This window comes from Seriola dumerili, unplaced genomic scaffold (genome assembly GCF_002260705.1).
Source record: "Seriola dumerili isolate Sdu_G_001 unplaced genomic scaffold, Sdu_1.0 BDQW01000052.1, whole genome shotgun sequence".
Classification (NCBI taxonomy): domain Eukaryota; kingdom Metazoa; phylum Chordata; class Actinopteri; order Carangiformes; family Carangidae; genus Seriola; species Seriola dumerili.
In genome coordinates this window covers 19,777,427-19,791,180 of record NW_019174307.1, presented here as the reverse complement: position 1 = coordinate 19,791,180, position 13,754 = coordinate 19,777,427, and the positions used below count along the sequence as shown (strand labels likewise).

Below are 13,754 nucleotides of genomic sequence, written 5' to 3'. Positions count from 1 at the left end.
CATGAAAAGTGTCTTGTTCAGTCTGTGTTGAACACAAGGGCTTTTTTTCCCCAGTGTATTTTCCTCTTTGCACTTTTTACATTAAGTTTTTGTCTCTCTAAATTTGTTAAAAGTCTTTACCGCGTAATCTTTCCAGCAAACTGTAAATAAGCAAAGTAATCCTACCAGAGAAATAAGCTTCATTAACTACAGAGCTATTCTTTGCAGTATTGAAGAGGACGTGGTAGATTTAGCAGACAACCGTCATGGTGAACCTACAGTAGCATTTGTCTCCCTCTGCTGGACAAACGGTGTAACTACAGTTAAATCAATAAATATTCAATGGTGGGCCAATATCCCCAGAAGGTTAGTTTGATAGGAGAAAATTATTTAATTAGAGGTCCAAGCCGTGAATGCTGTTGGGACCTTATTGTTTTTGTTCTCATGCGTTCCGCAGCAGAAACTACCTGAGAAAAACTCAGGCGCACAGGCACAAAAAATTACACTAATTATCTGATAGGTGACGCTATAATAATGAAATATCAGTTTTTGCTTCTCGAAAACGAATTGGACTATAGTTAACATTCTTTTGCCATTTTCGTCTGCATCTTTAACCTGTATTTCTGCACAACCTACACTGTATATAAATCAGTGGCGTGCCGTCGGGGGGCAAGAAAGGCAAGCAGTGTAATCGCCCAGTTAAAGCTAAAAAATAGACATTGATTTGAACAATACTGAAGTGGAAGCGACATTTCTCCTTATGTTTGGTCTCAGGAAAGCTTTCTGTTTCATCAAGGATCTGCTGCCTGTTTGCATTCATCATATAATTTACTGCCCACTTGTGATGGCAGCGGGGTATTGTCCCTGAAAGCTAGCTTGACTTCCAGCCGCTGTGCTTATCGTTGTTGTCATTTTCGAAAGCGGCTTAATTCGCGCATGCGCGTTGAGGTTGTGCGTATCTTGCACATGCGCAGACTTATGTGGAAACCAGACTTGCTTATTAAGCGCGAAGAGGCAGCAACAAGCGAATTACATTAGTTTATCAGCTCTATGCAAGATTTGCTGTAAATTTGAGACAGAATATTGTTACAGGAGTAGTGAAGCTCCTTTCTGGAATAGCTCAGTACGTAGGTTGTCCGAAAGAGAGAGAGAGAGGGGTGAGGCTGGCGACCAGAGTAGAGAGTTAGCTAGCTAGTTATAAGTTAGCAGTGTGGCTGTGAGCGTAGCAGTGAAATGTATGTGCACTATAGATTTCACTCTAGAAAGAAATGCTATGACTACTTGAGAGCGAAGTTCCCCTGTGCTTCCCAACTACAGTCCAGACAATGAGCCGGGAGGATTAACAACACTGAGGCTGGAAAATACAGGATTCTACATTGTCACTGGAGTGTGTCATTGTCAGGTAATGGTAAATATTTTTGAAGATTATCATTGAAGTGATTGGATATTTTTCCTCTATGCTGCACATTTGATGTGTTTAGTGCCACTTCAGAGGATCAGACAATCTAAAATAATCTTAAAACTTCTTCAGACAGGAAGGGGAAAGGTGAAGATGTCCTGGCAGAGAGCATCAAGATGCAGGAGCAGGACGTCCAGCACAGGAAAGACAGGCAGCACAAAACCATGAGACCGGACTGGCCCTGAATTGAAGATCCAAGAAGACTGAAGATTTGCTACTGCTACTGTCATGAAAAGGTAGATGTTAGTCTGGTCCATATTTTTTTGGGTACTGAATCTCTGAGTTGTGGGGGGGGGGGGGGGGGGGGGGGTGTGGAGTTGCAACTACGTTGTGCCTGCCTGTGTGTAAAAGTCACCGCATGCCACTGATATAAATGTATTAAATTACCTTATCTTTATTACTTTAACAATGGGGATTAGACATACATGGGTAGCCTCTAACAGATGCTAAACCTATACATTTCAAAGTAAAAGCTCATAACAAACAGTAAATACAACCAGACAAACAGAATGACAGAAGCTGTGCTGTCCAGTAGCACAGAGCTGAAGAGAGAATACCACAGTGGTTCCCACAAACAGCACGATACTCCTATACTGTATATCTCTGTTGGTACTGGAAACAGCACCCTGGCCAGTAGTCATGAAACCATCAAAACCTTGCTTATTTTTATAGGATAATCAACCCATACTGAACATCAATACAGGAGGACGCCAAAGAGTTTATGCTGACTTAGTTGACAGATTATATATTAAACTATACATATACAAAGTGCATAATAAATTCTTACATATCCAAAATAAGTATCCTTATTAAGATCCAAAAGCTTCCTCTATATAGCTACAATAAACACATTCCTTCTGGACTTATTTGCATCATTCATATATAAACAATATTGCTGACGCCTGCGATTTTTCCCACACATCTGTATAAAAGGACTAGTGAGTGTGGACCATCCTTCAGATTTTTTTAGTACATGCTACAGGTCAGTCATTCCAGGAAGGGCAGAGCAAATCAAACTGCACAAGGGCTTCAAATAATCACAGAGGGAGAACATTTTCTGGCTGGTGTGGCGGGCATCAGGTATCGCACCCTCTTCCAGAAGCGCGAGGTCCATGCGGCAGCACCCCGTGAACCATCTGGCCACTTCAGTGGGGCACTCTTGCGAATCAGGTGCTGCAAGCCGACGGGAAGGTCTGTGTATCCTTGGGGCCCAGTTTCCCCCAGCTGAATCAGAATCACACTCATCTCCCTCTGGACCAGCGCATGGTGGATCCCCACCTGGAAAATGATCAATGACATTTTTTTTTTTTAATTTTCTATTGTTGGTGCAATCAAAGAACTCTTTAGCTAAGTAGCATAAAATATGAAAGCCAAGAATAGCCATGGTTGTTCACAATGTTCTTTTGGCCTTGAATTCAAAGAGTATAACTTTGTTTCAAGATATCAAATAGTTCTATGATGATTCAGTCTTGATTATCTCATCGTCTCAGAAGAACAAATAATGATGTTCTGGAACAATATTAGTTTTTTGCCAACTATTCACATGTAAATGTTTCATCATGTTTTTAATTTAAGAAATCAAACAATGTATCAATGTTTTGACCACACCTACATGAAAAAATGAGACAGAGAATCTGCGTACTCCATAGCTGGCACAGATACATGGACAGAAATGACTCATTACTCAATGCAATAGTCGTAGTTTTGAGTCTGGACCATTTGGACCCAAGTTTCAACTGTGTCCCAATATTTTGAACAAATTCAATTATTCTTGTCATGATTAATCAGTCATGTCTGTGCATAGTTGGCAGGGATACTGCCTTAGTAAGTGCCTTAATGGTTTTTCTCTACATTTCTTGGACTCCTACCTGCCAGTCAAATCCTCCTATTACTGAGTTTTGGGTTGAGGCAGGACATTGGCCTGTGATCTCAGGCTCTGATCCTGAACCCGGGGTGAGGATGACCATCAGTCTCCTGCTCTGCTCTATGCTGTCCTCCACCAGCTCCAGACGGTCTGTGGGGTCAAACAAAATGCTTAACAAAAACTATTTTATGTTATGATATGAAAAATGTTCCTCAGGCTTTGTAGCACAACAAAATCACCCCAAAGTGCTGTAAATGACTCTTTCAGAGAAATTCACCATGATGGTTTCTTTTTTAATATTATTAACTGTTTAAAGCAAAAAAGTAGAGAAGAAGAAGAAGCAAATGCAAGGAGGGGGTGTGAGAGGGAAGAGGTGAGAGGTAAATAAGAAAATAAGAAAATAAAATTCAGACCTTCCCCAGGTATGTCATCCCTCCCGTGGATGAAGAGTCGATATCCACACTTTTCCTCGAGGACAGAGGGCAAAATCTGTGTGACAAACTGACTGAGTGTGTCCTCAGTGCCCTTGTCAGTGCTCTGCATCTGGTAGACTACGTAGGCATCGTACAACCTTGCATCTGTTCAATACAAACAAATGAATGGAAGCTGAAGTGTCCATTTTTTTTCACTCTGACTCATTGTCACCCACGCTACATTGCAGTCGCTTATGATGCTGGTCTCGTTCTTTTACTTCTGACTGAAATCCCCTCAAGTCAATCTCAAGTAACTCAATGAGAAACATTGCTAAAAATATAATCTCAGTGCGGCTGGAAAATTGCTTCTACAAATATGCGTATTAACAAAATTGCAAATCTTTCTTTGGGTATTATGGGTAACTATGGGTCACAGAGGATGAAAGAGAAGCTGATGGACAGACCCTCACAAATCTCAACAGATGGAGCCCTGCATGTTCAAATCTGACATGGTAATGTAATACTCAAAATCTGTACAAGTATAAAAGAAAACCGCCACATCTGTGCATGCTTGTTTACATGCAGAATGAAGCACATATTCCAGCCACATGACACATTAATTATAAAAACCAGTTTGAATAGCTTCCAGCTCCATTTGCTGTGAATTGAAAGAGTACTCTATCGGTGTAATGTTGCACTCTTTAAACATTGTCAAAGTCAATGTAGAAAAACCAGATATACCATCTTTTTTACTCCTGACAGTCTTCTTCTTATTCTCTTTAAATTACCCACAATGTAACTCAACTGCCAACAGCTGGGTTGGAGATTTGGGTATGTCAGCAGGTGATTAGTTTAGGCCAAAAACCAGATGTTGGGGGTAACAGTTAGTCCAGCTCAGTTCAAAGTTGAAAAAAAAACAAACACCTACAAGCATATAAAGCTGTTGTTTAAGCTGTACATAAACCCTTACCTTCTCTGTGACTGCTCAGAAGGAAGAAGCGTCTGAAGAAGAGAGCGAGGTCGATAGCAAAGCACTTTACCAGCACAGCAGCGAACACACAGAGGAACAACACACACACTGGTGCAACGATCAGTGGAGTTACTGATTCTGGAAAACAAACACAAAATTGAAGTAAGTAAAATGTATCTGTGTGTGTGTGTGTGTGTGTGTGTGTGTGTGTGTGTGTGTGTGTGTGTGTGTGTGTGTGTGTGTGTGTGTGTGTGTGTATCACTAAATGACAAGGCTGACTGTCAGTATTTTTCGTGTTGTCGACAAATTTTATTAAAACCAACAATTATTTCAGCTAACAAATATTGCATGTGTAGCCAAAGCCTGATAGATTTACAAATGAACAACAATCTACAATCATGTCACTGACCTCTCCGCTTAAGAGTTAAATTGGCAGTATTGATTTCGTAGTAGCAGTCAGCGATGCATTGAAAGTTATTTAGAAAATCCTTAGCTGACACTTTGTCGATAGTCAAGACCGCAGTGGAGATGATGTTCTTTGTTCGGTCCTCCATGATTCTAACAAAGGACACAGAGTTTGGTTCATTGAAGAAAAGGACACGAGTTATAATTAATGTTGATTTACAGAGTCCAGTGGTTCACTACAGCAGCCAACCAGGGCAAAAAAAATACACAAAATCAACATTTAAATTCAAGATATTTGGTTTTGTTTTAGATATGTGAGTAGCTCTGGAGATGGCCATCACGGTCATTCGGTTCACCACTTTGGTCTTGACTGAAATATCACCACAAATATTGGATTGCCATTAAATTTTGTCCAGACATTCAGTTTACGAGTTTTTAAATGACTTTTCCCGTTAAGCCCAAAATAGATCACCTTTTTTCAATTATTCAGTAAAATATCCTGACATCTACCCAAAGGATTGGCACTAAATTTGGTGCAGACACTTATGCTTCATAGATGATGTGTCCTACTGACTTTGGTAATCCCCTTACTTTAACCAGCCAGCCATCACATGAAAACCAAATGCCTGTATGTTGGTTTCTGTGGATGTGTTTATGTGCTGTTCCATTAACGAGACAGTTTATGTGCATGTTTGAACAGAGACGTGTGCGGTATTTTTAATCAGTTTAAAGAATGAGTGAACAGAATAGGGTTGTCACTATACTAGAATTTCACTTTCTATTAACGCTACAGATGCGCAGGACTGATAACGTTCGCTGCCTAGCTCCCACATTAACGTTGGTCGTTTTATATTGTTGCAAATGAGTATCTAATCAGATACTAATTTTTAGTATCGATTAGTATCTGATTATCGATTCTTTGACAACCCTAGAACAGAATGATAAACATGTAATAACACCATACAAACGGTAAGTTGCAAGTGAGAGTGCTGTTCTGCTTTTGATCAGTCTTACAGTTTGGTGGTTGTATTGTATCCATCCCTCTTATTGGCAGGTTGCCAGCGAGCTTGACACTCGAGGTCGAAATTAATCCCACAGTAAACTGAGCAGTTCAACTTAATCCCAAAGCCTGGTAGAAAGAACAAGACATAGTATATAAAACATTTGAATTCACAGTGTGTGTCTCCTTATTGAGAAGTTTCAGAATGATTCATTGAGACATTGCAGCAATTTCTCATTTATTCACTTTTCCCTGCTTTGTCTGAATAGAGTGGCTTTGAAGCCCACACACTAAATTAAGACACTGAGATAATTACAGTTTCAGCTCTGCTCCAGGATGGAAACTTCAGGCTACCCAAAGTAACTACAAGGCACAAAGTAATAACAAGAAACAATACCCAAAGTTTCCCGTGCTTTGAAAGTTCTGTACATCAAAACTCTGCTAGAGGTCTGAAAGAAACTTTGGGAATTTAAACTTCGGAGAGCGATATGGTGTTTTCCTCTCAAAGGAGTACCTATATATGAGCAGGGCTCTAGTCTACCTCCACTTAGCTTTGTTTACTTTTTTACATCCAGTTTTGTTTTAGTACTGAGCAGTTAGTAGAGTTTATTACGTTGATAACCTTTAAATAAACAAAAGAAAAATGTACACAGAATGCCATTATTTCAAAGTAAAAGACATCCACTCTTTAAGTTAGACATTTCCTTACTCTTATTTAATTAATGAAATATATTTATAGTATATTCTTTGAATTACACTTCATTAAAGTAAAAAATAAACCATAATCTTGACATTCTTGTTGGCAGCAGATTATATATTAATATATGTTACATTTCCAACTAAAAGTAAATGTGATGCTTCTCTTATTAATATGTAATGTTCATTTGATTGCAGTAGTGTCTTTTAGTTGAACCGTTAAACTCTTTGTCATTAGTTTGCTTCTCATCTCAGAAGTGTGTGGATGTAATACTCCGCCGGAAATTGAAAGTAAAACTTAACTTCTCATTGACTTTGTTTTGATACGCCTCCTTCTAAAGGGATTCCCCCCTCTTTCCCATATCTGAGTTTGAACTCAACACTAACAATTCACAGATCAGATACTTAGCTTGAAATCAACACTAATACAGTAATAATCAGTAACGTGTCGGCAAGGTGCAAGTGGTTATGTCATAATAGGAACATTTGTATTTGTAGTGCTGTGATAGCGCCATGGTCTTATTTTGGGAAATTTTCCCACCTTCATTAGCAAACTGCTCCTTGTTGGCCGGAGAGAGGATTTCACATTTGTAGATACTTTTTTCTGCAAGTAGAAATAAAACACAGCGATGAGTGTTCCCTTCTGTTCTCTTCAGTGTGACACTTGACAATGGTCACATTCCAGTGTTATCACCATAATCAGTATTTTTTCTACAATGATACAATACACAAACTCTTGAAATTTTTCTCTAACTCAAACTTACCCTCAGACTGGATGCACAATGGCTCTTTTAAATTCCCACTATATTAAGTAAAGGTTTACAAATACCTGAAAAAAACTCACTCACCTAAAACTTTTAGCTTCCTGGAGCCTGACGAGTTGTACATCTTGTGATTGTATGGCCAGGTACACATGCAAGTGTAGATGCCCTCGTTATTTTTGTCGGCATTTTTAACCCACAGAGTAGGCAGATGGTTGTTGCCTTGAAGAAGATTGAAGTCCTGTAGCCGAGGCAGAAGGGGCAACAAGTAGTGAAAATAAAGAAGGACTCAAATAAAGTCATATGAGAGGAATTTGAAACAACTGAGGAGCTTAGAGGGAATGTAAGAGAATTTGGAGAGTGTAAATACATTTTATTATTCAAATAACCACATTCTGTAATCCTCTAATTAGACAATAAAAACTGTGGAAAAAAAATGGAACAGAATAATCCTTTTACAGAAAATAGAACAGTATGAATGTAAATTTAAGGAATATCTGTTAAGTCCAAGAGTCCAAAACATAATAAACTAAATATATAATTGTTCAAATTAGTTCAAATAGTTCTAGCCTTTATTAAACAGTGTTAAGCAATGCTTAATTTTACATGTCCCTTAGTTTCAGAGGTTTAGTTTCAGTTTTAGACATGAATGCTTAATTTAGTTGTACCACCTCAATGGAAGTGTCTGGGAAACTACCTACTAATTTATTTGAGTTTGTAAGACGGAAGAAAGTAATGATGTAGGAAAAGATAACCACAGTTGAGTTGAGATTAAAAATAAGTATAATTTACAGAAAAAAATAAATATATATACTATATATATATATATATGTATATATGTATACAGTTGAATTCATACAACTAGAAAACTGACAAGACCCATTTGGCAATCTGGGTTACCAAATGGATAAAAATTTGGTATTAAATATTTTTTTATTGGAAAGCATATTCCCAATATTGGTTGAATGATATTTGTACTTGTACTTTATAACCATGGACAACGACAGACTAGTTATGCATTTTGACCACAAAGTAACACACTTTTTTTGTACGCTATTAATTTTTCTACATCTCATGGAGTAAGGTTGTAAATCATTGTGGTGTAGTACTGTATGATTACAGTCTGTACTGTCAGACATAACATCTACAGTAACTCAGCACCCAATTTCTAGAGAACTTCACAGGAAGTAACCATTTCATATCAGTTACTACCTCGGAAATAATTATGAAACTGTGGCGCACCTACACAAAGTTGTCTTTTCGTGAGTCTTGGTTACATACCAACAAATTACCTCACTGGGCCATTGCATCAGTTGCAGAGATATGGGCATATATAGCAATACATATACAAAAATGTTGATGATTAAAGTGGCATTATTACTGCTTTATGCTACTGTCCCATAGCACAGAATAACTATATTATATCTGGGTGTTTGATGGACTTGTTGGCGCTACAACTGTTGAGATTTCCAACTTTTAAAAACTTCTAATAAAAACAACAAAAAAAGGTTTGTACTTTCGAACCTGTAAACCATAATTGTAATAATGTAACAATGTAATAATTCACTGATATTCATACCAGGTGTCACTGTAATCACAAATGGCTGTACCTTGTACCAGGTGAAATTTCCCCCAAACTTTTCACACGTGTTCTTGACGGGATCTGGACATTCGATCTCAATATTCTGGTCAGATTTTTCCACTTCTCCATATAAATATTTCCTTTGGTCACGTGCGTTATGTACGCCAAGTCTTACATTATAGAGTCTGCACTTTCCTGATGAGGAGTCAATATGCCTAGAAGAGAAGCAATTCCAGATAGTTAATGTATACTGGCAAATACGACTGTTTCTTTAGGCTCAATATACTCCAATTTGTCTTGTGTCAAAGTCTGTTCCCCCTTCAGACAATACTTGCCCCCTGTTCAATTCCATAGTGGCCCCTCTGTGGTGGAGTTAGGGCTTTGGTTGGGTTATGGTGAGGCACAGTAGAAATAACTGGTTAGGATTAGTGATATGTTAGGGTCAGGTAAAGCGTCCAAGGAAGTTAGTCTTAGGGTTAAGGTAAGGGAAAACAAATTTGCTTGAGTCTGGTCCACATACAGTGAAACTATCAGATGCTGCTTCCACATCTGGACCAATTCTGGGGCACAAAAAGAAAATGTTGCTGGCTGTCAACCAACACTGGAGAATAACAACCAGAATCCGCCCAGTTGTGGAAGTATATGGGCCAGACTGAGGACGAGGGCGTACATGGGGCCAGAGGCTTTCACCAGAAACATTTTGCTGAGATAGGTCTCAGGGACATTATATTGGTATACATATAGGGACAGTAGATCATCTCAATGGAAAGAATACATTTTAGAGTTGCCAAAAAGACCATGACATGAATTTGAAGTTATATTTAGTGATAGAAATAAATAGAACTTTCCAAGTTTCCAAAGTTGTGAAAATGTTTTGTTGAGAAAAGTATTCTTACCGAGCAGTGTAAAGTCCAGAGTCCTCAGGTAGGAGGTTTAAGAAAAAGAGCTCTCCCCCGTGGTAATGTACTCTGTTTTTCTTGTCAGATGAGATATACTCAATTTTGGAGTCATTTTTGTACCATGTGGTCTGATGATGTGGGAGGTCGTTCTGAGACACAAACATAACATGATACGCTTCACCTTCAAGACGGTGAGGTTTGATCTGCTCAATGTCCTCACATAGGGGCTCAGCTGTCTCTGAAAATGAGCGAGAAGATGATAAATTTAGTGATGATGATGAGGAGAAAAGTGAAAAGCACAAAATTAATAATCCCTCAGGCTGGTAATGGCTGCTACTTAGATAGTTCTTGGTCATTTCACTCAGTCAAGCAGTTTCCCCATTATCCCCGCCTAAATGCCAGTACTTTCCCCACACACACACACACACCCACTCTTGCCTCCTGCTATAGGCTTTGTTCGTTGGTGAAATAGCACTAGCCATATATAAGTGTTATTTGTAAAGGAGATCAAGAGTCCTGTTATTATGCAATATAAAGCAATCTATTAAAAATAAAAAAAGCATATAGTCCAAGTCCAAGACCATTATATTCAGGCCCTGTTTCTTAACTGGTGACTTGTAGAACACTCCCTTATGCATACATTAAGCTTCAGCTTCAGCACTATTGTGTGTGGGTTGATGGGGATGCACTAATGCACTTCCTTTCCTTGTATTTTTCTTTATCATAATGTATACACTACCTGAACATTCAGATGTAGATATCGCCACAAAGAGCAGGAAGATAAGTGGGGAAGCATCCATTAGCTGAGGGAGGGAGAATAAATTAAAAGTTAGAGCATATTCTTTTGCTTCTTGTTAAATAATTAATGTGGCACCTACAGGGGTTAAAGTTGGCTAAAGTGATCCTGAATGGCGTTCCATTAACTTCTATTAATAAGTAAATCAATTAGAGTGTTTTAACAGAGAGAGACGGATGAGCAGACAAATACAGGCCAGAGAGAGGCCCCTCCCGGCAGATCATCACATAAGGTGATGGTCGGTTTAACTTCATTGTTGCAGAAGAAGCAACACCCTGCTTGTCCAGGAACGCATAAAAGCTGACGTTATAAATTCAATCTTGCCGGTGTGAACAGCCAGGCCACAGCCAGGCTAAGCTTTGTCTTCTAGCTCAGCTCCCACTTCACCGCAACGGTCCGGCACAATTCCTACATTAACTACATTACTCAGATTTCATGTCCTCGACTTCCCCTGGGATGCAAAAAAGTTCTGTTGCATGTTGTAGTTGAAGACCTCGCTGACAGGGGCCTCAGCCAGGCTTTCCCAGGCCACCTTCACTACAGGTTTAGATTTTACCAGGTCTGTCCATCAGCCTACCCCAACATCTGATCCAACAAACTACCAGCTGGCAGCTCTGCTCCTCTCTCCAAGACATACAGCTGCAGAGCAGATGATACAACCGCAAAGAATGTAATTGAACTTAGGCTGGTACCAAGTATATTTATGAACAATGCTATGCTCGAACATGATGTTTGTTATGGCCAATCCAGGACAAATATAAAAGACAGATAAGAAAAATTGTAAATTGTAAAATGGTAAAGGCAATAACACCATTTGCAACCTCTAAATTTGGGCTGCAACTATTACAGATTAATACTTAATTTAAATATTGTTTTTTTTAATCATTTAACCTGCAAAATGTCAAATAGTGACAATTTCACCAAGCCCAGTAACACTCCCTGTCAAGTGAAGAATATGTTTTAGAAGTAAAAAAAATTCTCAGTGACTAGTGACAAACTTGCAGCATCAGTTATGAAAACGTGCAGTGGAAAAAGTTATGTTGTAAACTACTATCTGCAAGAGATAGAATGATTTAATCTTAAACAGCAAGTTCCTCCCTTGATATGACTGCACATTCAGTGAAACACTGATAAAATACACTGTTGAACACAGTCCTGGTATTTACAGTAAATATAACTTCACATAAAGACATCACCAGCAGTAGTAAACCTTTTGAATAGTTACCATCCCAGTGTATGAATTCAGCATTTTTACTGCTCTCAACTAGTAAAATTGCCTTAAAAAACAAACAAACAAAAAAACAGTTGCATTCTTGGGTATTAAAATGGAAAACTTTGGTCATTAACAGGTGACAATTAATAACATACAGTGGGGTCCAAAAGTCTAATTCTTGAGAAGAATATCTGGGTCTTTAGCTACTAAATGCTCCACTATGAGGTGTTTGGTGATGGGCAGGTGGCATACAATGGGTTTATCAGCATCTTGTTTTAATAAAACTGCCTTTGGCTGCTGGAAAGAGTTTTGACGAGAGCAGAGTTTGTGGAATGGAAAATGAAAAAAGCCATCAGGCTATAAATCTCAGTAGGGCTGCAGAGCTGGATAATTCTCTGTAGGATTCGCACAACAAGCCGTTTTACAATATGCATGGTCATTTGAGTCACTGTTGATATACAAATGCTGAAAGCTTTAACCAGTTTCTAACTGGCTTGTGTAGACACTGTGAAATTAATTACTCAATAAACCCAACTACCAAATCAATCCCACTCTATTTGCCTCTCAAATGGCATAATGCAATAAACAATTTTATATAATGTTATAGTGACTATAACACAGCAAACATCTGCTTCCTGCACTATGGCTGCAAAATGGACATTATTCTGAAGTGCCCATCCAAATGAATTGGATTTAAACGTCTTACATTATTGAACTCTCATAAATTAAAAATTTGAATTACATTGAGAACAAAATTTTTGCTGTGGCCACTCAGGTCTAAGTACAGTTATGATTAATTTACAGTTATAAAGATTTTTTAAAATGCTGCAAATATGTGAATGACGGCAAAACTAACTAATGTACCCTCACTGGGCCTGATGGACATTGATACAATCGGCAAAATGTATCAATAAAGTGCTGTCTTCCTGTACATCTGTGAATTTCTTATAGTTAACTTGAACTATACTCACTAAAACTTTAAATAAACATAATAAAGTAGATAACGTTTGAAATAAACATACAACATTGTAGTACTATTGAAAACGTTTGCTTACCATGCGTTGAGAGGTATAGTGGCTTCAGTCGGGCTCGTCTGTATTCTTCTGCTCGGTGTGGTTTTTTATCCTCTCTGCTATCACCAACTTCAGCAGAATTAGATGAGTGGGCAGCATCAGCTTGACTTTAGAACAAGGAAGTTATGCGCACACACATGCGCTCACACACACACACATACACAGAGAGACATACATTCACATAATGATACATTCATGGACTGAATGCTCCCTCCCAACCTCTTTAGCAATATCCCTCTATTCACAACAGTGTGCTGCAGCACTTGTGTGGGCGTGGATGTTTCAGGGAGTGTATCTGGCAAAACTTACACTGGTCCAGACGCCTCAAGAAAGTAACGTTCTCTCATTGTCTCTGAAAAACTACAACTAGTAGACTTACCTCTGAAGGAATGCAAACATCCACTGTGCCGATGCTACAGTTCATACTAACACTATAAAGCATATCCAGTGTACAAGTGCAGTGCACTAACATGGCAATTTGTATACAGAAATTATTATACTTTACTTACAGGAAATTATGCAAGGCATTAGTGATTGAAATTACATATCTTTTGTAGACTACAAACTCCTCTCTTACAAAGACCTTTCTCCCTGTTGTCTCAGTTGGGGGTCCAGCTCTAGGAGAGCCCTGGTTGTTCCAGACT

At 38.6% G+C, this 13,754-nt stretch overlaps 1 protein-coding gene across 1 annotated transcript; it reads right to left on the bottom strand.

The window, feature by feature from the left end:
* Positions 1 to 1,836: 1,836 nt before the first annotated feature.
* On the bottom strand, positions 1,837 to 13,115 carry LOC111218589 (interleukin-1 receptor-like 1). Its single transcript, XM_022740958.1, has 11 exons — positions 13,093 to 13,115; positions 10,026 to 10,177; positions 9,158 to 9,344; positions 7,635 to 7,788; positions 7,328 to 7,390; positions 6,105 to 6,219; positions 5,095 to 5,243; positions 4,686 to 4,823; positions 3,716 to 3,880; positions 3,307 to 3,452; positions 1,837 to 2,716 (listed from the first exon to the last, which is right to left on the bottom strand). Exons 1-11 carry the CDS (start codon positions 13,093 to 13,095, stop codon positions 2,468 to 2,470), a joined length of 1,521 nt encoding a protein of 506 aa, XP_022596679.1. The 5' UTR covers positions 13,096 to 13,115; the 3' UTR covers positions 1,837 to 2,467.
* Positions 13,116 to 13,754: the final 639 nt, after the last annotated feature.